Genomic DNA, 25,124 nt, shown 5'->3' with positions numbered 1-25,124 from the left:
AGTCAACTTTGTTCAAAATTCAAACTATCAATACGACTACTAAAAATCTAAAAATGATGGCTATCTCTCTCTTACATATATATATTTATACACGCAATAAGTTTTGCCGGGGAAGAAAGTTCAAAGGGTAGACTATTGAACATCTACCACTGGGGTTTCTTTCAAAATGAAGCCCCTGTCATTTTCCCTCATCCCGATTATATATTACTTTGAGTTGGTTACAACTAACAAAACAATTCACAATAACATGGTGAAAGTTACGTCAGCTACCACTGAGTCAACTCGCTCCAAATATGGACGAGTTTAAAATTCCCAATTTCCCGTTCCTAGTCCAAACAAGAAAACAGGGTATAAGTCTAAGATTTAATTGCCCGAGTCTTTGTGTTTGCCAGCTACGTTTCCAGAATTCATAGCAGTCGGACCAACTTCTTCACCCTCCCCATCTCCCCCACCTCACCCTTAAAATACTTCAAAATACGCAATGGCAGATTCAACTTGATGAAGATTCGAACCCCCACACACAACCCTCTCATTCTCTCTTTCTCACATCAACAACTTTATTACCCTCGCTCTGAACTATCTGCGCAGCGCACTACGCCCTGCTTCCAGACGCTCCGCTGTGTCTTTTCGTGTTTGGTTTTCCTGCTTTGTCTGCATTTGTGGTGGTTCACCTGCCTTCCACGCTTTTCTGTTCTCAAATCAAAACCATGTTTCTTATCACATCCTAAACGTATTTCTTTCCCAAACATTTGCCCTCTTTGATGCATCTCAACCACACCACCCCCCCTTCCCAAAGCTAAGCAAACAACTCCCTGTTTTGAAAAGTCTTTTCAGAATTGGGTTTTTCCTTTTTCGAATTTTGTATTAACTGTATTCAATTCTGTTTCAAACTTTGCTCGTTTTGAATTTCTGATGTTCTCGGCCTACTCGCAATCGATCTGCAAGCTCGATGGTTCTTAAACGATCAGCTTTTATCGTCATTATTCTATAGAACAGTGGAAGTGTTTCACTCTCTGCCTCTCGCTCTTTTGTTCGTTTGCGTCCTCGTTCGTTCCTTTCCCAAAGCGCTGTACTTGTAGGCGTTTCTTTCTGCATTCGCTGCTTTCTGTCTCAAGTCTTCGGTTTCGCTCGAACAATGATCTTATTAAAAAGTTGAGACCTCTGCTTATGGATCTGGAAAGCGGAGTTTATCCGAAATACGCCAAGGTGACCTCAAAATCTCTCAATTATGCACTAATTCGTAATCTTCACAGTTTTTGAATGAGAACACCTTGTAGTTTCTAATTTAGCATCGCTTAATTGCAGAAGGAATCATGGAAGACAGTTCTGACTCTAGCTTTTCAAAGTCTTGGTGTTGTCTATGGTGATTTAAGCACTTCACCTCTTTACGTGTATAGGAACACTTTTGCTGAAGAAGACATTGAGCATTCAAAGACCAACGAAGAGATATATGGCGTTCTGTCATTCGTTTTCTGGACCCTTACCATTGTCCCTTTGCTCAAATATGTATTTATTGTGCTCAAAGCCGACGATAATGGTGAAGGAGGGACTTTTGCTCTCTACTCATTGTTGTGTCGACACGCCCGAGTCAGCTCGCTGCCCAATGTTCAAGCAGCAGACGAGGAGCTAGCTGAGTACAAGAAGGAAAGCATAATTTTACCACCCAAAAAAAGCTTCGCATGCAAGCTGAAATCCTCGTTAGAAACGTATAAGGTATTGCAGAGATTTTTGCTCATTCTGGCGTTGATTGGGACATGTATGGTGATTGGCGATGGCATCCTAACGCCTGCTATTTCTGGTAATTATAGATTTTTTGTTCTTGGTTCTTTTATGTTGGAATAACAAACAACACAAGGTATTTGTTGGTAACACAAGGTATTTGTTGGTAACTAATTGGTCTTTGTTTGGGTATGTGGTAGTTTTTTCCGCTGTCTCTGGGCTGGAGTTTACGATGTCAAAAGAGCATCATAAATGTAAGATTCTAAACCATGGTCCATTTTTCTAAGATCATGACTTTGTTTTATACCAAACCTATTGTTATATTTACTGATTTTTTTTTTTATAAGAAACCGAACTTTTTGTTGAGAAAAATGAAAACAAAACAGAAAGACAAGGACATACAAAAACAACAGCCCTGAAGAAGGAAGCCAGCCTAGAGAAAGGGCTTCCAATCCAAAAGAATATGACCTAAGTGATAATTACAAAATAAATTCGAAAGACCCCATAAAGAGACATTAAACCTTATGAGATCCCAAACAGATTCCCACTCTCTTTCCACTCCCTAAAGATTCTATTGTTTCTTTCCAACCAAATCCCCCACAAAATCCCAAAGAACCTAGCCTGCCAGAGGAACCTCCCTATCTCGCGGAAAGGAGAATATAAAAGCACTTCCTCCACCATCGACCCCCACTCTCTATGACGAGCTCAAGAAATTTCAAACATCTCAAAGAACCTGCCCCAAATGTTTTGGAAAACTGGCAATGCCATAAAATATGATCGAGGTCCTCGGAATCCCGCTTGCAAAGAACGCACCAATACGGCCCCAAGTAAGAAGAAGATCACTTCTGAATACGATCCATGGTGTTGACTTTCCCAAGTAAGACTTGCCAGATGGAAATTTTTATCTTCTTCAGAATCTTCACTTTCCACAGCGAGGTAAACACTAGGGCCGCATGGGGGGTAGTAGGGAACATAAAAGGTTAAAAAGGAACTAGAAGAGAAACCCCTAGAAGGGTTAGGGGACCAAGCACGAAAGTCCTTCCTATCACAAGAGAGAGAAACTTCAGAGAGTAGGTGGATCAACTAAGACACTTCCCGAGGCTCTCTATGAGTCAAAGATCGAGTGAGGCCGAGGGACAAGGACAACCCATCCCCCCCATTCCCCAACACTGAGGCCATCGAGTGCAACCTCCTATCTGAAAAGTGAAAGATGCGAGGAAACAAAGAACAAAGGGGCTTTTCTCCCACCCAGATGTCTTCCCAAAAATAAGTGTCATGACCATCCCCCACTGTACAGGAGAGGAATTGAGAGAAAAAAGGAAAACCAGAGGAGATAGCCTTCCAAGGATTATTCGGGCAAGCCTTAAACCCTCCACCAGCCACCCACTCGAAGAGGTATGGACCATACTTACTCCCCTTTGCCATAAAGCATTAGGTTTGTGGAAGGATCACCACAACCATTTAGCCAGAAGCGCATCATTTCTCTGCCTCAAGTTCCCAATGCCCAAGCCTCAAGCCTTTACCGGCTTGGCAACTGTCCCCCAACTAACTGTGTGAGCCCCACCCCCCTCATCCACCCCCTCCTACAAAATATCTCTCATGATTTTTTCCGAACTCTTGCAAACTACCACAGGAGCTTTAAAAAGAGAAAGATAGTGTGTCAGAATCCCACTTAAAACCGCTTGAATGAGAGTTAACTCCCTCCTTTCGAGAAAAAACTTTTCTTCCACAATGACAAAGGCTTCTGAAATTTCTCCAGCACTGGGGCCCAGAAAGAGAGGGTCTTAGGATTACACCCTAGAGGAAGGCCCAAAGAAGTCGGGAAACTACACACCGTACAACCTACTGCAGGGGCCCAACGAGGAAGCTTAGAGGGATCACAATTAATCCCCAAAAGCGAACTTTTCCTCAATTAATCTTAAGCCTGAAAGGCCTTGAAAAAAGACACCAAATTGTTCAAGTTCCTAAAAGAGGCTTCCTTCCTTGAGCAAAAGAGAATGGTGTCGTCAGCAAACTGAAGGTGGGAAAGACTTATTTGATCTCTTCCCACAACAAATCTTTCTAAAACCCCCTTATCCACACCAGAAGAAATCAAGATGCTCAAAATATCCACCACGAGGATAAAAAGGAAAGGGGAGAGAGGATCTCCTTGTCTCAGGCCCCTTATCGCTTGAATCTTTCCCCTGGGTCTCCCATTAATGAGGATAGAAAAATTGACCCGGTGGCAATTAAAAATCCAGGATCTCCATTTGAAACCAAAACCTTTCTTTTCCAAGACTCTATCAAGAAATCCCCGGTCAACATGATTATAAGCTTTTTCAAAGTTGAGCTTAAAGATAACTCCCTCTTGTTTTCTTTTGCTGTAGTCTTCAATTGCCTCATTGGCAATAAGCACTTGATGCAAGATTTTCCTACCTTCAATAAAGGCTCCTTGCGTATTAGAAATAGTACTGGGGAGGACATGCCTAAGTCTATCGGCTAAAGTTTTTGCAATAATCTTGTATAAGCTCGTACAAGACTGATAGGCATGTAGTCCTGAACCTAGTAGCATTTTCCTTTTTGGGGATTAAGCAAACATAAGTTTCATTCATAGAATTGTCAATAATCCCCCTTTCAAAAAATTCTCGAAAAACTTTCATCAAATCCTCCTTAATCCTTTCCCAATTGTCTTGGTAGAAAGCCATGATTTATTAATTAGTAGTGATAGACGTCTATCAGTGCCTATTTGTTATACATCATTGATTATCATTTATCAATGTTAGATGATTATTAGTGATAGGCATGTGGGGTTGAGATATGTGGATGGGTCTTTCGAAAATTGTGCTATATTTGCAAGTCTTTTTAGCTTAGGCTAGATTTGATATCATTTTAGTTCTGTTTCTTATCCAAGAAAAAAGGCCAGATTGCTATATGTATAATTGCCCAAAGTAAAAGATACTTTGTAGATTTTACTCTGTATTTGATTTTGAATTTCAATGCCTCATGAACTTTTCATCTATTTGTTCTAATAAATGTTACGATATTGTAGTTTTTATTGTTGAGAGAGAAACGAGAAATGAGGGAGTGTAGATTTTATTCCATAACTGCTCCATATAAATACAAACTCTCATGCTAAAAATAGGCTCAACTATCCCCACAAAATTAGCAACTTACCCAACTAAGTAAATAGGAAATCAATTGACTTGAGAACAACTAAAAATAACACCAACTTCCTAGAAATTAGGACTTGGACTAGATGAACTCAAAACTAAAATTTGCAGCTTGAGTTTAACTAACAGATATGTTAGTGTACATAGCTATAGAATTTTCTTCATTTTTTCCCTGTCGCACACCCACTGAGTGAGTGAGTAAAACGTAGTGTCAATTGCATTAGGTTATAATTTTGTGTAATATAGCTTTTATTCTGACAATGCAAACTTGACAGTAGAGTACTGCTCTAATTTGGTAGATTGGCACCATATGAGTTAATATCTAAATTTTTATGTTTGATGAGCTGATGTTTTATGTAATACTTTAGCTACCTACCAACTTGAGTGTCTTGGAGGAAATGATTGCATGAAACGAATTTCAATATCATATGCCAACTTTGATTCATCTGAAATGGTACGGTTTTGAGGCAAAAGATGCCTGCCCATAAAATTACAAGAAGTATTCAATTTTGCTACTTCTCTTTTGCCCAATGAAGCGTTTGGCATTTAAGGAGTAGCCAGGCTGCAAGATGTAAGAAAGAGCTGTGCCCTCAAGAATCAAACACCTTAGAAGCATTTGTTACTTTTGAGTTTAATACCTACATTAGTGGAGAATTTTTTGAGTAATCCTGTCTGACAAACATTCATTAACAATCATACAGCCTAAACTCTCAGAAAGTTGAGTAGAAAATTTGTAGGCTACGTTTTTCTGTTGAGCTGTGTCCCTTGATCTTTTCATTAAAACTGGTTTTTCATCTTGGTTGGGTGTCTACGGATATAGTGAAATTCTGCGAAGTTCAGAAGTAATCACTACTAACTGGACATACATGCTTCAAGTTCTTCATCATTATGATCTTTGTATTATCTTTCAAGTTAATGTCCTCATGAAATGATTGGGGTTTCGCTTTTCGGGAAAGATACTATTCTACAAAATATTGGATAGCCTATAGGTTTGTAGGCTGGGTTCACATAGAGGCTCATTTAAAAGATCTCTGATAGTTCAATCTTAACTTCTAATCCATGTTTCCATTAAGGTTCCTACAGCAGCCATGTATCTATAAAATTTTATTCCTAGTTTATTTTAACATGCTTGATCCAGGAAAGAGTTCCTCCTCAAACGTTAATAATATTGCAGATGTGGAAGTTCCAGCTGCGTGCATCATACTGATAGGCTTGTTCGCCCTTCAACATTATGGAACCCACAGGGTCGGATTCTTGTTTGCTCCTATAGTTACAACATGGCTTTTGTGCATTTGTGCAATTGGTTTATACAATGTCATTCACTGGAACCCTCATGTTTATCAAGCACTTTCACCTTATTATATGTTCCAATTCTTGAAGAAAACACAAAGAGGAGGTTGGATGTCACTAGGAGGGATTCTGCTTTGTATAACTGGTAAGTGAATAGTGCTTGTCTAACAATTTTTGAAATAATAGAAGCAAAGTGATCCGTTAGTTTATGAAATGCACTTTACCCTTCCAGGTTCAGAAGCTATGTTTGCTGATCTTGGACACTTTTCACAATCATCCATCCAGGTTACTTTTCAAAGCATATACGCTATGGATGCCTTTGCTTATCAGATTTCATAGAGAATCATAAATGGGGCATTATGATAGTATGTATTGGCATTTGGTTTTATCTTTTAAATGAATCCCACTCGAGATTTATACTGGACTAACATGAAAAAGATTGTTTCTTTGCTTCATATCGTAAAAAGAAACCACATTTTCTTCATCACTGCATTTGCTCAAGTTCATATTCAATCTGTCTTTAATCTAATCAATTATGTTCTGAAGAAGCTCCGGTTGTAAAATAATTTACGACAGATGGCATTTACCTTCATGGTCTATCCATCTTTGGTTCTAGCTTATATGGGACAGGCTGCCTATCTTTCTCAACATCATTCGATACCAAGTGATTATCGAATTGGATTCTATATATCTGTTCCAGGTAACTTTAGTTGCTTTGCACAATATTTATAGCATATGGTTCGCTTCCTGTTGACCATATGTGCTCCTTTTTGTTGTCCAGAGAAGTTACGATGGCCTGTTCTGGTAATTGCCATACTTGCTGCTGTAGTAGGAAGCCAGGCCATTATCACTGGAACTTTCTCGATCATTAAGCAATGTTCTGCATTGAATTGCTTCCCCAGAGTCAAAATAGTTCATACATCATCTAAAATGCACGGTCAAATTTATATCCCTGAGATAAATTGGATCTTGATGCTGTTATGCCTGGCTGTAACAATTGGTTTCAGAGATACAAAGCGCTTGGGTAATGCATCAGGTATGAAACGACAACTAAAAATTGTTGCTCGATCAGTGTGATCCACGTCCATTCTTCAATGACGGTATACATTGTTGAATTTCTGAATTTTTGTATGGTATTTAACAAAGAACTAAGAGATGGTCTAAATGCTTTTGCTGGGTGTTGTCTTAGGCATCCAACTACAACATATTTTCAACTTGCAAACCGTGATATATCTAAGATTGCATGTTGGTCCTGGTCATAAATACGTCATTAGCATAATCATGCATTTGTTAATTCCCCTGTTAAAATTGAGGTATTTCTTGTGAAAAAAATTCTGAAAGAATACCGATTTGGTCAAATGCACATTCTATTATCCTCACGATTGATTGAGCGTTTTAAGATTGATTGGCGGTTCCACATTTCCATTAATAAGAATATTCTCATATAAACTCCGTTCAAGTCTCTCATGTGATGCAACACACGTCATGATGCTAAGCTTATAAGAAATATATATATCTTCCTTGATTATTTGGACTAGATGAGCCTGCTGGTTTTATATATTCTTCTGTTTTGGTCAAACAGGCTTGGCAGTAATCACAGTGATGTTGGTCACTACCTGCTTAATGTCTTTAGTCATTGTCCTTTGCTGGCACCGGAGTGTTGTCCTTGCAATTTGCTTTGTGCTCTTCTTTGGCTCTATTGAAGCCATGTATTTTTCAGCTTCTCTCATTAAGTTTCTAGAAGGAGCATGGGTTCCCATCGCGCTTGCTATGGTCTTCATGATTATTATGTATGTCTGGCACTATGGGACACTGAAGAAGTACGAATTTGATTTTCAAAACAAGGTCTCAATCAATTGGTTGCTTAGTGCGGGATCCAGCCTGGGCATTGTACGTGTCCGTGGGATTGGCATTGTGCATACTGAACTTGTGTCAGGAATCCCAGCAATATTTTCACACTTCGTCACCAACCTTCCTGCCTTTCACCAGGTCCTTGTTTTTCTTTGCATCAAATCTGTCCCAGTTCCACACGTTCAACCTGAAGAGCGTTTCCTAGTTGGTCGAATTGGGCCTGATGAGTTTAGGTTGTATAGGTGCATTGTTCGATATGGATACAGAGATGTGCACAAGGATGATACAGAGTTTGAAAAGGATCTTGTATGTAGTATAGCTGAGTTGATTAGGTCGGAGAACATGGAATCCAGTTGTGATGATATTTTGAAGGAAAATGACAAAATGACAGTAGTTGGAACGTGTTGTACGCATACGGATGGAATTCAAATGAAAGAGGATGATGAAGAGTTCGGTGGAACATCGGAGCAGAGGGAAATAAGGTCACCGAGGAAGAGGGTGAGGTTTATTCTCCCAGAGAGTCCAAAAATTGAGCAGACAGCAATGGAGGAACTGCAGGAGCTAATGGAAGCAAGGGAAGCAGGAGTTGCATACATTTTGGGTCGCGCGCACACGAAAGCAAAGCAAGGATCGAGCATGATAAGAAAGCTTATAATTAATTATGGGTATGAATTGTTGAGGAGGAATAGCAAGGGACCAAACTACCCCCTCAATTCACCACATGCGTCTACTCTGGAGGTAGGAATGATGTACCATCTCTGAATACCCCACACCCACCTAAAATCTGTATCAACTGTACATGTAGTGTCATCCTATTCACACTAAATCTCAACACTTGTATATTTGTTCTTTATTTTGAATCCGAGGCACTGTTTTGAGTCTTGCACCAATTACCATTTAATTGATAATGTGGCCCCACGGAATGATACCTCACACATCTTCTCAAAAGCTATATTTAATAGTAATGACTCTCAAATACACTTTCATCTTGAGAATTAATCCAATCTCTCAAGAGGAAATGATAATCCGATCAGATTTTGAGAGGGCTTTGTACGGACTTGGCTTCACGCCCTCTTGAGCTCTTGAATCTCTCGAGAAGAAATTTTAGTTCGAAATTCATATATAACATGCCAATATTTATGTTAATTGTAAATTACTGTAATAAGTTAGTTCAGTAAATAATCAAATGATATATAGCCCTGTAATCCGTAAGAGAGGTGTGTTGAGATATACCTTTGATTTGTAATATTCCTCCAAGAAAGTGATCGAGTAATTGCTATACTTACCATGGATGTAAGTCTTTGGGCTGCCACTTAAAACCTCTGTGATTCTCTCTGTCCCTCCTTGATTTGTTCGTATTTGATTGACAAATAAATCATATAAACTCGTAACAAAATATGGTATCTGAGCTTGTGGAAAACCAATCATGACTGTAGCCAGAGATTCAAAATGGAGAAGTTGGAAGGGAAGGATGATTACGGTTTGTACATGTTTAATTTCCAACGGAAGATTGCAGATAGATAAGAATTTGGCGGTTTGGGAATATGAGAAAGTGTAAATGAACTGTATCAGAGAAAATACAGTGGAGTTTTAACTTACAGCAAAATAAACTCGGAGACATCACGTGAAGGCATTGTTGGTGGCCATATTGGTCTACAAAAGCTGGTGGACCTGTCCAAAATGCCAACAGAAGAAAAGGGGAAATGGTGAAATTATAGAAAGAAAAACATTTGCCTTTTAAGTAACTGCAACATTTCACTGCAAAAAGCAAACACCGTTTCGGAAGTTCCCTTCTTTGACTTCCTACTACTGCACTTGTGCTGCCACCTCATTTGTGTATAGGCTTATCTGTTCTGACAAAAACTTTCGGATCAGTTCCAATTTCTTGCTCAAGAGAGTTGCCATGCCTCTTGTTGAATTAGGAAGTAGGAATTTGATTTTGTCATAATTAGCGTGCAGAAATTTGTCTCTGATAACTTCCGCCCCTAATATTCAGCCTCAGCCTCACCCAGGGCCCGGACCCTTCCATCAAATTTTAAGATCAAACAACTTGAACTAACTAGCTGCTTTTAATGTCCACTTAACTGGCTGCTTTTAGTGCTCCACTTCTCTAGTCATTCTGATCTCTTACGTAATTGATTGCACAACCTTCACTATAAATGTCTATCCTAATAAAAACTCGCCACTTTTTCTTAGTCATGAAAATAATTATTGACTTATCTCACCCCATGTTTTCCTCAATATGGTTCTACTTCACCAATGAATGTGCTAAACTGGATAGAAATTTAACATCCAAAACAGAAGTAAAAATGCTAATCAAGCTAATTAGTAAAAGAAATGAAAATTTTACTAAAGAAAATTCTCAAGTATTTCATCTCATAATTAGTAAAGGGAGTTCGTCAGGAGTAGTTAATTAGTTTAATCCAAGGATGACTTTGAACGGGACTTCTAATCATAGGGATAGAATGCCAGTCTCTGAGGTTAAGGACAACAAGATGGTGAGGTGGGACAGACAATTGCGCCATTGACACATAAGCGCGTACGTGCGTTGAGAGAATTCAATCAAACATGCAAATATAATTGAAAGACGCATTGAGTATCTTTCTTCCTGCCCACAAACCAAAACCATGCATATTTATTTGTGTGTGAAAATGTTCAATAGTCTTATTTTTTCCTTTCAAACGTAAGAGGCTGTGCTAATCAATGAATGGAGACTAACAAGTCCTTTCATTATAATTTCTTGTATATGCTTGAATGGAGATTGCAACCTTTCCTCCTCTGTCCTCTTTTAACTCTCTTTTCAGAGCTGCACATGGGGGCATGGTATTGGTCATACCGCAATTATCATGACTAGTTAAAATGGTGGCCAGGTCTGTTTTCCTAATGTCAATGATCTAAATGGAAATACAAACATGTCCGCACTGGCACTGTTTGATGGATGAGTACCAGCTATGGATTTAACTTAATTAACCTTTATGCATATAATCCGAGGAGGGAGCAAGGTAGACTAGTTATTCCTTGTTCCCCTAGCTAAAATTCTTCATTCTTGGTTGTGTTGCGGCGTGCCTTTTGATAACGACATGGCACTGCTGGTCTCATGCTGATCAGGCCCGTCAATCTCTTCCTTAGCCACCTTTTCCATGGATATGAATTCTAATGGCCTCTGAGCCTGGGGTGGCAGAAACTGTGATGGTGACTGTGAGCTGGGCGGCACCACCGAAGGTAGCTTTGAGAGGAGAGCTTCAAGGCTGCTCATGGAGGGAGTTATTCTGAATTGATGGTTCAAGTGGTCGTACAACTCAGGTGGGTTTCCTACTCCTCCAGAGAATTGCCATATATCTGAGCTGCCAAACCCATCAACCTTGAAAGGGTATAGTGACGATGACGATGACGATGACGGGTGTGGCAAAAGCACACCCGGAATGCTCTCTATATAGTTGAATTTCTTTCTTAAAAACACCACATAGCTCAAATCTTCAACCACCTTTAATATTTATTAAGTTATCAGGAAAGTAAGTATCAAACTGTCACTAATATTAGCCTAAAGCCATGATGTATATATTACTTTTTAAGTAGAGAGAGAACCTTGTGAATAGCTCCTAATTGAACGACTCCTTCTCGAACCGCTATAAGAGCTATGGTCTGCAAGACAATGGATTATTTAACAGAGACGAACGATACTAGAAAATTAGATCTATTGAAAAACTAGCTACAAGATTCAAATTGAGTCCTCTAGTCAAGTATACCTTTATGCCGGATTGAAACTGTGCTTCCCAAGTTCTTGGTTGCTGCAAAATCAGTGAGCGGGAGCAACAAATATTAGTTAAAATGGATGATTGATCCTCAGTTCTTGTTTACTTGAAGAGATGCAAAATGAGAAACTAGGAACAAGAAAGATGCTTAATACATACTGTGTCTGCAGCTGAATGGTGCCATGACGACGTCAAGAAGTTTATTGTTTGATCATTTGGTTCTTTGATAATCCACTTATGACTATGGTCTGCCGCGACTTTTCCGATTAAACTATGTGATCATGATCAGGAATGCAATTAGCATGAGCTGAGGAGAAGAGGAAAAATTCATTGAATTTATGGACCACTAGCTTCTTATAATACTTGCCCTTCTCCATAGTTGTAGATCTCATGAGACATCTTAAAAAAGAGCTCTGGTTGAAGTCCCTGACAGCGTTGGAACTCACAATTGCCAATATAGGCTGAAGATGAACTGGGGAAATCGCCGCCGCCGGAGTTGAGCTCAGAAGCCGACGACGCGGCAAAGTTGCAGAAACCATCTTCCCAGGCAAGTATCCTGCCATTTCTCAATGTTTTTGCATATGTTCGTAAAAAGTGCCAAATCTAGTGTGGCCGCATATATAATAAATGCACATAGGACTAGGAAAACTGAAAAGTACCAGTTTCTTCTGTTCCCTCTTGATCTGTCATAAGCAGCTTGACCATCCCATCTGCTATGAAGACAATGGAAGTAATCGGCGTGAGAACACAGACTCATATATGATTGCAGTTAAAGTTGAAGTCGTTGATTTGTGCTTACTTGGGTGGAGGGTAATTTCTTGGCAGTATCCTCCAAAACACTGCATAAACCCACCGAGAGTTTTCATGGATGCACAAACTTCTCAGCGTATGTTGAAGAAGATGAGTCACAGCTAATGGGCTTAGATGTTCTTCCATCACACTTACAAATGTGAATCTCTCTCTCTCTCTCTTTCTCTCTTTCTCAGAGAGAGGAAAAATCAAACATCGCCAACCTTCTTTATATAAACCCTACCAATCTCTCTCTCACTCAAGCTCCGACCTTTTTATTCTCTTCCTCAACCTCAATTATGAACTATGTTATTCTCAGTGTACAAAAACCCTTGTTATTCTCAGACAACATAATGTGTACTGAGTAGTGTATTTGTAGTCTTTTATTGATTTTTGAACGGCCGTATCGCTCATTACTATATCCGCTTGTTGGGAGCAATTTTTGTAGGTGAGAGGGAGATGGGTTATATTAATTACTACATAAGGTGTCAAATCAGCCCTTCCGAAATAGGGCAAATGGTTTACAACAATAAAACCTGAGAAGTTTAAGAAACTATATAATTTTTTACTGTATTATAATAAAAATATCTTCACCTAATTATTAACTTGAAATGCTTTTGTCGTTCATCAACTTGCCCACGGATGTACATTTCATGTTTTTAAGGAGACACACGTTCATTCACTAATCGGTTATCATTGCATACTTTTGGAAATCTATTTGAAATTAAACTTGTATTATTGGTAAAAATTGGGTGTGATTTCTAGTCGATTTTGATTTTTTTTATTTAGCTTTCAGATATTATAAATGGATGACCATTTTAAAGAATATTCCATAAAATATATACTTGTCACCAGATTTAGTGAGAGGGTCTCATCTTTTCTTGGTTATATTTTTTGTGAGAACCTTAGTTGAAGTTTCTGTTACGTACTGTTTCTTTCCACACTGGAAAACTAGCTTTTACAGTGTTACACAGAGATCCATTTCTGAGTTGAAGAAAGAATTACCAGTATAAGCGCCCCCTCCCCATCCCCCAAATGAATGATGACTATGAGAAGAATTCAGTGCTTTCATTTCCCCAGTCTGACACTACACCAATTTTGTCAGACATTTAATTTGTCCCTTTGACCATCTGTGTTTCCCTTTTTAAGCTTTTGGTTTGGTGTTACATATGAACATCAATACATATATTTACACTCAATTGCAATTAATTTGAGTTTGGAAAAATGAATGGAGCTGAGGCGAGAAATACCATAAGCTCGTTTTTTTAAAATTTCAAATCTCATAGAATAACACTATCCAAAGACTTGTGTTTGACTAAATTGAATTTGAAAGTAAATATTACCTTGCATTTATCTTATTTTTTTTATTATCAAGCACCTTACAAACAAAAAAGATTTGCTTTTGATATCACCCAAAATATCTTATATTTATAGAGATGTTTTGTCCATCACTTATATATCATAGACCTTTTATGACATTGTCAAGTCTTCCTTCAAACAGTTATCCATTCGCGTCTTATATTATGTGCATATCACATTATTTAACTATGGATATACCGTTCGTTGGATAGCTCAACTATGGATTTTCATGACCATGTCATCGAGGTTGGCTACTTTATTAGGTATCCAAGGATTCTACCCACATGGCTAAGTCAAAAATATGGCTTTGATATATTACTTGATAAGGACAATCAGTCATGCACATTCACATTTAATCGGACGCAACTCCTATTCACCAAAGCATATCGTCTGTCCAATAGCTCAAACCACGGATTTCTCGAGGCTCGCTACTTTTGTTTGGTACCAAAAGAGGCTCGGTACCACTTGTAACCGACAAAAGATCCTCGATTGATCTCTTTATTGATAAGATATTGTCAGATACATAAGCCTTTCATAATTTTGCTTTTTATATCATCATAATTATTGATATGTTATCCCTTGCTCTCTTCCTCTCCTTCTAATGGACTTTAGTCGCACACAAAACCATCTTTTCTAAAAACCAATAAAAGAGGAGTATGGTGCGGGCTCTTATCTAATAATTTATACATCTATATATCTTGGAATAAGGAATTTGTGAAGTTTGGCATGGGAAGAAAGGATGGCACATCATTCCTATCTTGTTTAATATATAATATGATATACATACGTGGCAGACTCTCCCATTCTTTTCCATGTCGCATTTCTTAATTTTTTTTGTATAAAAAAATCACTAGTGATTTGATTTATTCATCAGATTTAAAAGAAATAATCGTTTAATGGAGGCACAGAAGAACTAGCCCAAATCTTCTTCCCCAATCGCTCATCTCTAGCATAATATATATGCCTTGAATATGAAAAAGGTGAATCGGATGAAAACTCTAAATTATATTGCTTTAGAACGTTCAGATATGATACATAGCAATTCTACATTAGAAGAAATCAGCCTAAAGATTATATTACCTTTTTTTTTTTCTTTTTTGTGTTTCCTCGGTTGAAAATTAAACATGTATTATTCTAGATACATTATGCATATACATTTCTAGATACATGATACATGTACATGAACTAGTACATTCAAGATAAGTTCATGTATGTATAGATTCATAGGATGATCTCTTGTTGTATTTCAAGCAAGTATGTGGAGAAGAAAAACAAGTGAGTTTGAGAGAGTTTGTGAACCAAGTGTATATTTTGTGAGAAATTTTTCAATACAAGTGAAGTTGTTTATTCTCAAACGAGTCTTGTTGATTCTAAATTAGCAAGTGTCCATTACACGCTTACAACATCCTCCGGGTGATTGAGATGCATTATCCAATAAATAGAATTATTTAATTTCACGTCAATAATATAAAAGGGTATTCGTAAAATAATATAGCCTAGTGAAAAAGTACTAAAATAGAACCCAAAAGATATTTGTCAATATAACCCAAAATCAGAATACAGCTAATCAATAATTCCATTTAAACAAAGTGTATAAATGATTGCAGTTAATGAATGTATATTAGTGATTACAATCAACCAATAGATAACTATATTTTTCAAAAAAAAAGGAAAACTGAATAATATATTAGTTATACAAGTAATTATAGTTAAAACAACGGTAAATGAAGGCATTGTTGGTGGCCGTATTGGTTTACAAAAGCAATACGGTAAATGAAGGTAAATGAAGGCATTGTCAGAGGAAATATATTGGAATTTCGACTTACAAGTTACACCGTCAAAAAGTCCAAGAGACATCACGTGGAGGCATTGTTGGTGGCCGTATTGGTTTACAAAAGCTAGTGGACCTATATCCACAAAGCGAACAGAAGAAAAGGGAAAAAGGTGAAATAAGGGAAAGAAACTTTTGGCTTTTAAGTACTGTGACATTTCACTGCAGAAATGAAACCCCATTTCAAAAGCTTGCGTTGTTTTTTGTTTTTCTTTCTTTCCCTCCCCTCTTAAAATATGAATGAACCCTAGAACCCTGATTCCTGACTAGTGACCAGAACTTGGGAAATTGGTATTTTTACCCAAACAATTTTTAATTTGGACTTTTGACCCATATTCAAATAACATATATTTGTGACCTCTCAACATTTTTTAATTGCATTTTTTTTAGAATTCTTTTTGTTATGAGATAATTTATTTGTCCTTATTTATTTATTATTATTTTTTATGAAGGTTGGCAAAAGAAGAACGTAAAGCACAAAAGCCCAAAATTTTCAATAGAATATTCTTGGTAATTTTTAAAAAGAGCTAATTGTAATTTTTAATAATTTTTTTTGTTATAAAATCATTTGTTTACAATTTTTTATGGATCTTGGACAAAGGAGAAGGTAAACGGATTATTTGCCTTTTTTTTTCTAGATTTTTGCAAAAGGAAAAGCCAATTTTCAAAAAGTATTTTGGTAATTTTGAAAAAGGGCATAATTGTAATTTTTTGAAGTAGTTTTTAGAAGTAATTTTACTTTTGTCTAGAATCATTTGATTTTCTCTGGTATGGATGTTCGCTTGATGAGAACATAAACAGCGTTAAAAGTGGCGCAAAAAATGACTTTTTAGAAATGGTATTTGGTAATTTTTGAAAACAAGGCATGATGGTACTTTTCAAAGAATTTTTTTTTTCACAATAATTTTATTTTCTCTTATATGGATATTGGTTGAGTGAGGAGGTAAATGGGGAAAGTTGCCCAAAAAAAACTTTTTAAAAGGGTATTTTCGTAATTTTGAAAACAGGAGCATGACGGTAATTTTCAAATTTTTTTTTGTTCCATACTCATTTGATTTTTTCTTGTATTTATGTTGACTAAATGAGAAAGTAAACAGAGTGAAACGTGGCCCAAAAAGGACTTTTTAAAAGGGTATTTTGGTAATTTTTGAAAACATAGGCATGACGGTTTTTTATTTCACAATCATTTTATTTTCTCTTGTATGTATGTTGGCTGAATGAGAAGGTAAATGGAGGAAAAAGTGCCCAAAAAACGACTTTTTAGAAGGGTATTTTTGTAGTTTTGAAAACAGGGGCGTAAATGGTAATTTTTGAATTTTTTTTTGTTCCAGAATCATTTGATTTTCTCTTGTAAGGATGTTGGCTCAACTAGAAGGTAAATGAAGCGAAAAGTGGCACAGAAAATGACTTATTAGAAGGGTATTTTGGTAATTTTGAAATAGGGGCGTAACCAGTAATTTTTGAAGAAATTTGTTTAGTTCGAGAATCTTTTGATTTTCTCTTGTATGGATGTTGGCTCAATTAGAAGGTAACGGAGCCAAAAGTGGCGAAAAAAACGACATTTTAGAAGGGTATTTTTGTAATTTTGAAAATAGGGGTGTAAATGGTAATTTTTGAAGATTTTTTTTTGTTCTAGAATCATTTGATTTTTTCTTGTAAGGATGTTGGCTCAACTAGAAGGTAAACGGAGCAAAAAGTAGCGCGAAAAACAACGTTTTGAAAGGGTATTTTGGTAATTTTGAAAATAGAGGCGTAAAAGGTAATTTTTGAATTTTTTTTTTGGGTTCTAGAATCATTTGATTTTCTCTTGTAAGGATGTTCGCTCAATTAGAAAGCAACAGAGAGAAAAGTGGCACGAAAATGACTTATTAGAAGGGTATTTTGGTAATTTTGAAACGGGGGTGTAACTAGTAATGTTTGAAGAAATTTTTTTAGTTCGAGAATCTTTTGATTTTCTCTGGCATGGATCTTGTCTCAATTAGAAGATAAATGGAGCGAAAATTGGCACGGAAAATAATTATTATAAAGGTATTTTGATAATTTTTAAGAAGGGGGCGTAACCAATAATTTTAGAAGAAATTTTTTTAGTTCTAGAATCTTTTGATTTTCTCTTGTATGGATGTTGGCTCAATTAGAAGGTAAATGGAGTGAAAGGTGGCACACGACTTTTTAGAAGAGTATTTTTGTAATTTTGAAAACCATGGCAATTGAAGATTTTTTTTTTTTTTGGGTTCCATAGTCATTTGATTTTTTCTTGTAAGGCTGTTGGCTCAACTAGAAGGTAAACAGAGTGATAAGTGGCTGGAAAAAAGACTTTTTAGAAGGGATGTTGTAGACTCTTGTTTTAAAATCATAACGGAGCGAAGAGTGGAGCAAAAAGCGACTTTTTAGAAAGATATTTTGGTAATTTTGAAAATCGGGGTGTAAACGATAGTTTTTCAAGAAATTCCTTTGGTTCCATAGTCATTTGCTTGTATGGATGTTGCCTCAATTAGAAGGTACACGGAGTGAAAAGTGGCGCGAGAAATGATTTTTTAGAAGGGTATTTAGTAATTTTGAGAAAAAGGAGCAAACCGTAATTTTTCAAGGATTTCTTTCTTGGTTCAACCATTTGATTTTTTCTTATAGAGATGCCTCAACTAGAAGGTAAACAGAGTGGAAAGTGGCGCGAAAAGCGACTTTCTAGAAGGATATTTTTGTAATTTTGAAAAAAGGCATAAACTGTAATTTTTGAAGTAATTTATTTTTTGGTTGCAGAATCATTATCTCTTGTAAGGATGTCCACTCAACTAGAAGGTAAGCGAAAACTAGCACAAAAAATGACTTTTTAAAAGGGTATTTTTTGTAATTTTCAAAACAGGGACCTAAACAGTAACTTTTAAAGAACTTTTTTTTAGTTCCAGAATCATTTTATTTTCTCTTGTAAGGATTTTAGCTCAACTAGAATTTAAACGGAGCGAAAAGTGGCGCAAAAAACAACTTTTTGGAAGGGTATTTTGGTAATTTTGAAAATAGGGGCGTAACAGGTAATTTTTTAAGATTTTTTTTTTGGTTCTAGAATTATTTGATTTTCTCTTGTCAGGATTCTGGCTCGTCCTAGTTGAGACCGGAACAAAAAAAATCAAATGAATTTGGAAAAAAAAAAGATTTCTTAAAAAAATTACCGTTTATGCCCCTGTTTTCAAAATTACCAAAATTCCATTCTAAAAAGTCGTTTTTGATGGGATGTTAATCCGGCAGCAGAAACGAGGAGCGTGTTCATCAATTTGGGGTTTAGGGGTTTGGGGCTTGGGGGTTTCGTGTTTGGGGTTTCGGGTTTTGGGTTCGGGTTTGGGGGTTTGGGGATTGGAGGTTCAAGGTTTGAGGGTTCAGGGACTTGGATTTCAATTTTGGGTTTCAGGTTCGGGGTTTAGGATTCTGTGTGAAGGTGTCATTGGTGCGAGCAGATTATTAAGCACGTGCGAGAACGCCAGAGTTCTCTGTGAAGGCCTTATTGGCGCGAGCTGACATGAGGTTCCCAATGGTGCTTTGGTACGAGGTTCAAGATTCCATTTGAGATCGAGGATTCTTCTTGGATTAGTTCGTTCATGGGCACTATTTCTTCTGTACAAGTTGTTGATCCTATCCACTGGCGTAATTCTCCATGTCGCATTCTCTAGGTATTATCCACCTCTCAACTTTTTCAATCAATTTTCTCTAAAATTTCATCCACTATGGATTCTACATTACAGAGCATTTATTCACCCAAGGAAGCTGCTTTTAACACTGAAGATTTAATTTTGTCTGGTTTCATTTATTCTTCGTGAGCTTGAAATATTTCTAGGTACTCCTGAATAATAATACTCTTCTTGGGGTTTATTCGATCTACCTCATCTTCATTTGGTTTCTAATTAAATATGTCCCAAAAGATTTATCACAATATGGGTTAGATGAGGTTTCACTATATAAACAAGATTGCTTTGGGTTTGATTTTTGATGAAATAATACTGCTTCCATCATTTCTTGAGAAGAAGAAGAAGTCATTTCTTGATTGAACTGGTATTAAAATATTGGTTTTTTATTTTGAAGTTTCATTGTGTAGTAGGATTATTAGTGTTATCCTATTCTTGAATTATAGGGTAAAACTCAATGCTAGACAGCCATGGATGAGCCAGCAGAATGTGAATCGCATTAGCCCACGATTTCTCTTAAAACCTAATTCTTTTTTTAAGTACAATATGTGGGGAGAGGTTTCGAACTCACAGCCTCTTGATTGGAGGTAGGTTTTAATTACCGTTGAGCTATGCTCGCTTTGGCCGACCTAATTCTTCGTGTCACATGATTATCATGAGCAAATATGTGGTTGTTAGTTTGAACGTGTTACATTATGCTTGTGGTCTTTAAAGACATTATTTAGTAGTCTTTATATAGCCATCCCCAATTGCTTACTCCGCTTTAATAACCAACATTAGTAACTTGAATCATCTCATAACTATTCTAAATTAATTTGGATTCACTAGAATAAACAGTGAAATTAACGATACATATACAACTTTTCTCTACATAAATGTAAGCAAACATTAAGAATCTTATCTATTACTATAGAAATATGGAATTCACAGGGTTATGCCGGTAAAATAGGCTCTTTTTGACCCAATATTTGCAGTGGGCTTATCTATTACATCCATACCAGGTATAAATTACATAAATGATAAGATTGCTTTATATCAATTGTGCTTTATATTATGTTCTACTCTAAATTACCATTCATATTTTAATAGATACCATTCGTGCCCCTTTATTATTTGGGGTTGGATAGAATGGATTGACGGCATGTTTTGGAACCCATTACTTTTGTTTTTTTTTTTTTTTATTCGGTGTGATATAATTATTTGTATTAATGCTATTAAAAATAAATAAATATGTTTAATTATTTATCTCTTGAAATTCTATTTGCATTAAAAAAGTTAGAACATGAAAGAAAAGTTCATCATTATTCAATAGTGTTTAATTATAAAATATTAAAATTTGTAGAATCTTAATAATTTTTTTGTAATATTTTTATTTTTTGCAACGATATTTCATTTTTTTACTTTTAATAATTAAATAAAATTTAAAATAGAAATAGAAATTGATAATTTTAATACTTACAAGATTAACAATGAAAAGAAGATGAAAGGTTTGAATATAAAACTTTTTCAATTTATTCCTAAATTAATTCTAAAATATTATAATTTTATCTTTAATTATAACTAATAATGGAATTTTAAAAGTTATTGTGTTTTAACAGTTAAATAATATTTAAAGAAATAAAAGTAATTTGAAACTAATCTGATGAATTCATAAAATTGAAATGTCAAAGTTGTGAAAATTTTGAATACAAGAAAGCTTTGTTAATTTATTTTTAAAAATGTTTGGAAAAAAACATATACTTTTAAAAAGTAATTTTAAAATTGATGAAGTTATCTTGTTATTATATATTAATGATGAATATTTATAAATTTTAATTTTTATATTTTTAATCTCTCTCAACTTCTACGACTATGTCAAGAGCTCTCTAACCTATTTTTCTATACGTGAACTTTTGCATTAACCTCTTAAATATAGTACAATTTGTGTCCGAAATGAGCTGAAAGGCCAGAATGAGTTGAAGTGTGAGAGCTGAAAGACCACTTGGTGAGGAAAGACATGCACAAGGGAGGGAACAAACACTCCGACGCTCAGTTTTGTATCCAACCTTAGTATGGAGGTCGAGCTAGAATACCATACCTGACTGAAGAGTGGGGTGCCCTATTTATAGGTTGAGGCGCACGACAAGGAATCCTACCAACGGTTAAGCATGTCGGGACCAAGGTCAACTTGTCGGGAGTAACTATTCTAGTTTATATGATTGTCATCTGAAATTTGGCTAAGTATGGAAGTCATTTCTCCCTTAAATGATGTTCAGGACCTTCAGGTCGACCTTCATGGAAGACCTGGAAGTCGGCTTTAAGGTAAGACTTGAATGAGGTCGCCCTTTAGGAAAGACCTTAATGAGGTTGGCCTTTAGGCGAAGGCCTTAATGAGGTCAGCCTTTAAGGAAGATTTTCAGGTCGGCCATCGGAGAAGGCCAAAGTGAGGTTGACCACTTCAGATCGGCGACCAAGGAAGACCTCAGATCGGCTACCACGGAAGACCTTCAAAGTTAGACATTTCTCTGTCCTCTATGTGGTAGTACGATTTTCACCCCAAACATAATTATTTTTTAATTTCTTAAATTTGAATTGCAAAGCAGTGTTGTCTAGCAATTATATAATATATAACAACAATTATTACTATTCACTTAGATTAAAAAAAATTAAATTACAACGTACAAGGCACATGCTAAGATATTAGTATTATATAAAAACCTGATAGTGATTCTTCCGTGGGATCATCTTTTAACATTGTTTTTAAGTAGTATGTTTTAAGTTGTTTAAATTCATAAGTTGTTGATTTTTAAAAAGATAATAGTTTAAATATATCAACATGAGTACAGTTCACCAAAACGAGCATAGTTCAACGATAATTGACATATATTTTTGACCAATAGGTCATGAGTTAAAAAAATGCATCAATATTACTCGGTTGGTAATTGACACCTATTTATTCCCTATAACAATTACTAGCATATTATTTTATTCATTCTAGCTAATAAGAAATATATTATTGTGTGAATTTTTTTTAAAATTAAAATAATAGTTTTATTGAAGTTTTATCCTGGAAATAATAAAACTACATCCAAACAGGCTTTCCTGAAACCAACTGGTATTCTGAAATTATTCGGCCTTGAAAGTAACTTGGGCCTTTGCAAGCCCATGGTTGGTTCGATTTGCGATTGCAATCAAGGGCCCGTAAAAGCCTCTCCGATAAGCTTTTATGTAGAACTGAGCAGGACCAGGAAAGTGGAGGAGACGACGAGACGAGCATGGCATCCGCTCTGCCACTAACGCGATCCATTCTCTTCACCAATGCTTCTAATCATCTGCGGAGTAATTGCCTCAGAAGCTTCACCTTCTCTGCATCCTTCTCCTCCTCCTCACCTCTGTCTTCCGATACCGTTTACCGTAAGAAATGGAGACAGCCGGTGTCTTCACTCCTTGAGCTCGGTGGCGTCGTAATTGCCAAAGATGGTAAACTATCTCACTTTCTTACCATTCTTTCCTATTCTATTACGACTGCCTACGCTGTTTACCTGTATTTCCAACCGGCTTCTGTATTCAGCGACCTGGACTTAGTCCTATTTCTGAGATTTTTCTGGTCCATTTCGTTCAATTTTCTGTGAGATGTAATATGTGTAGTTACTGTCTTAGACAATTGAAAATTTTCAGTTAGTTCGTGATTGTCTAATTATTATGCTGCTTCTTGCTCTGAACACTAGGGAAAACACCTCAACCAAAGTTTCTTTCTCTGATTCTTCCCTTAATCCACGTTGTATTTTAACATTGTGACTGAGAACTAGGGAATGCTGAGGGTCTCTGTTGGTTTGATCTTTGAAAACTATTTCTTAATTTAGAAAGCTGTCTGAAGAGAGATGATTTACTTTCTTGTATTCGTTCATTTTTCAAACTGATGTCAACTTAATAATATGGCATATAAAGATCATTATATACTCGAGAGAATTAAGTCAAAGCTATCGGTACAGCAGTGGTGCTTATTTCTAGTCCCTAAAGGAGAATAAATTTTAAAGTTCAATTTATAAACATGCCCTAAGTGTTTGGTTCTTCCTCTCTGAGTTATAATTAATCTCTTCTAGAATTCCAATTTTATGTTGGTGTCGAGGAGATTGAACTACTTCTAAAAATGTTTCTGCAGTTGTTATCTGTTGTTGCATTTCCCCCCTGATTTGAAGTTTTGTAATCCTTCGCTACATTTCATGCTTATTTTTTGTTAAGTCATCAAAACTATTCTTACCTATCTAATTTGATAGGTGCTTGTTGAACTTTGTTGTCAATCAGCCGTCTCTTTATGGAATTTATGCCATTTAAAGTTCAATTTTACCGTAATTGATTTACTAATATGATTGGACGCTTGCAGATATTGTGAGGGATGATCCTACGATCAATGTCCCAGATAATATTTTCAAAACTTGGCATGCAACTCCACAGAAGAGATAACCATCCACTTGGTATTCTGAAGAATGGGATATACAACTATTTTGATACAAATTACTCAAATAAGTTCGATAAGTTTGATGACCTCAGGCCAATTGTTTCCGTGATTCGTGAAGGAGGTAAGCTTCTCGAACTCATCAATTGTTATTAGAGTAACTTAACATTGATCTCTCTCTCTCTCCAAACACGTAGTGAATTTGAAATGAAAGTGTGCGTGTATGTGAGAGAGATATAACATCTGATAGGCAGTGATTAAGTATCGATATTATTTGAAATCTGAATTATACACACATTTTGCTTTTATAGCATTGCTGGAATGCTGACAACACTCATCCATCCTTTGTGTTCTTTAAGAGTTCCAAAACAAATCACCATAACTTGGCACTTCGGCCAAAAGGACAAGCCAAAAACTCATAGGTTAAATGTTCAGGTCTTGATTGCTACTTATTCAAGATATTAATAATATCCTTTGAATTTCCTGGCACAACATGTCATTAGATGAAGTGATAGTCTTATGGTATTATTTATTATTTATGTGTACGTGCAACCACATTGTATAAACATGTCAACCAAGAGAATGTGTTGTAACTGTGATGGAAAACATAGTAAAGATGTTCTTGGTTTACAACAGATTTTTCTTTCTTTTTTTTTTAGTCAACTTGCATTTGTTGTGAATTATAATTTTAACTGCATCCTGACTTTAGGCATAAATATTACTGTTGCTTCATTTCCAGTGATATAAGTCAAAGAAATAGTGGCGTCCAAGGCTCTAAATAAGCACATATAGAAAAGCATCTCCTAATCTAATCACCATGAAGTTGACTTACTATCATTGGCATTCTTTTATTCATTTGATTTACTAATAACTTTTCTTTGACATCTCCATTTGATATTAACGCCAATGATGGATCTTTTTGTCAATTTGGAGATATTAGTTTTGTTTGGTTTATGATCCAGATACAATTTTTTCTGTACAATCATAACATATAATAAAATATGAGTTTTTCTAGAATGGGCACTAGATCTGGAAGAGTAAGTCTCTCTCGGAAGAGGAAGGAAAGATAACTTTTCTCTAGAACTAGATCTAGAATTGGGCTCATAATTCAAACGAGGTCTTGTAGGAAAAAATTTTCTTTTATGCTTTACATGTTGTATTATTATTATTATTATTCTTATTTTTTTTTTTAAAAAGTGGGCTCAGTTTGGTAGTTTGTCATCTTTCGAGGCAATTGTAAGTTAGGAAAAAGGGTTTAGGGTTTAGGGTTTAGGGTTT

At 36.1% G+C, this 25,124-nt stretch overlaps 2 protein-coding genes and 1 non-coding gene across 5 annotated transcripts; 2 read left to right on the top strand and 1 right to left on the bottom strand.

Annotated features, from left to right (window-relative positions):
• The first annotated feature begins 349 nt into the window (after positions 1-349).
• LOC111025569 (potassium transporter 6) lies at positions 350-8,899 on the top strand. 2 transcript variants are annotated; one of them, XM_022303450.2, is made up of 8 exons: positions 352-1,206; positions 1,306-1,798; positions 1,920-1,973; positions 6,043-6,303; positions 6,391-6,443; positions 6,735-6,858; positions 6,940-7,194; positions 7,741-8,899. In XM_022303450.2, exons 1-8 carry the CDS (start codon positions 1,168-1,170, stop codon positions 8,769-8,771), a joined length of 2,310 nt encoding a protein of 769 aa, XP_022159142.1. In that variant the 5' UTR covers positions 352-1,167; the 3' UTR covers positions 8,772-8,899. The 2 variants fall into 2 exon arrangements, with proteins under 2 accessions (XP_087984221.1, XP_022159142.1); XM_088128095.1 differs by lacking the exon at positions 1,920-1,973 and having other exon boundaries at positions 350-1,206.
• A 1,807-nt stretch (positions 8,900-10,706) lies between these two features.
• LOC111025561 (Serine/threonine-protein kinase WNK (With No Lysine)-like protein) lies at positions 10,707-12,943 on the bottom strand. 2 transcript variants are annotated; one of them, XM_022303439.2, is made up of 7 exons: positions 12,561-12,943; positions 12,421-12,474; positions 12,129-12,317; positions 11,921-12,032; positions 11,756-11,797; positions 11,595-11,651; positions 10,707-11,493 (listed from the first exon to the last, which is right to left on the bottom strand). In XM_022303439.2, exons 1-7 carry the CDS (start codon positions 12,695-12,697, stop codon positions 11,050-11,052), a joined length of 1,035 nt encoding a protein of 344 aa, XP_022159131.1. In that variant the 5' UTR covers positions 12,698-12,943; the 3' UTR covers positions 10,707-11,049. The 2 variants fall into 2 exon arrangements, with proteins under 2 accessions (XP_022159131.1, XP_022159132.1); XM_022303440.2 differs by having other exon boundaries at positions 12,421-12,471; positions 12,561-12,941.
• Positions 12,944-22,623: 9,680 nt separating this feature from the next.
• LOC111025571 (uncharacterized) lies at positions 22,624-24,481 on the top strand. The gene is made up of 3 exons (XR_002603558.2): positions 22,624-22,870; positions 23,775-23,970; positions 24,158-24,481. It is a non-coding gene; the product is annotated as an uncharacterized LOC111025571 (transcript).
• The last annotated feature ends 643 nt before the right edge of the window (positions 24,482-25,124 follow it).

This window comes from Momordica charantia (assembly GCF_013281855.1).
Source record: "Momordica charantia cultivar OHB3-1 chromosome 8 unlocalized genomic scaffold, Mcharantia_2.0 BLBB01000008.1, whole genome shotgun sequence".
Classification (NCBI taxonomy): domain Eukaryota; kingdom Viridiplantae; phylum Streptophyta; class Magnoliopsida; order Cucurbitales; family Cucurbitaceae; genus Momordica; species Momordica charantia.
Note: the sequence above shows the minus strand (reverse complement) of the source record. Positions and strands in the feature narration are given on the sequence as shown.

Excerpts from the sequence above, each read along its gene's own strand:
- LOC111025569 (XM_022303450.2), top strand. The coding sequence starts at position 1,168 with ATGGATCTGGAAAGCGGAGTTTATCCGAAATACGCCAAG. Across the intron at positions 1,974-6,042 it reads GTCAAAAGAGCATCATAAAT|ATGTGGAAGTTCCAGCTGCG; the intron begins GTAAGATTCTAA and ends ATAATATTGCAG. Across the intron at positions 7,195-7,740 it reads GCGCTTGGGTAATGCATCAG|GCTTGGCAGTAATCACAGTG; the intron begins GTATGAAACGAC and ends TTGGTCAAACAG.
- LOC111025561 (XM_022303439.2), bottom strand. The coding sequence starts at position 12,697 with ATGGAAGAACATCTAAGCCCATTAGCTGTGACTCATCTTCTTCAACAT. Across the intron at positions 12,475-12,560 it reads AGAAATTACCCTCCACCCAA|CAGATGGGATGGTCAAGCTG; the intron begins GTAAGCACAAAT and ends TTGTCTTCATAG. Across the intron at positions 11,652-11,755 it reads AGTTTCAATCCGGCATAAAG|ACCATAGCTCTTATAGCGGT; the intron begins GTATACTTGACT and ends ATTGTCTTGCAG.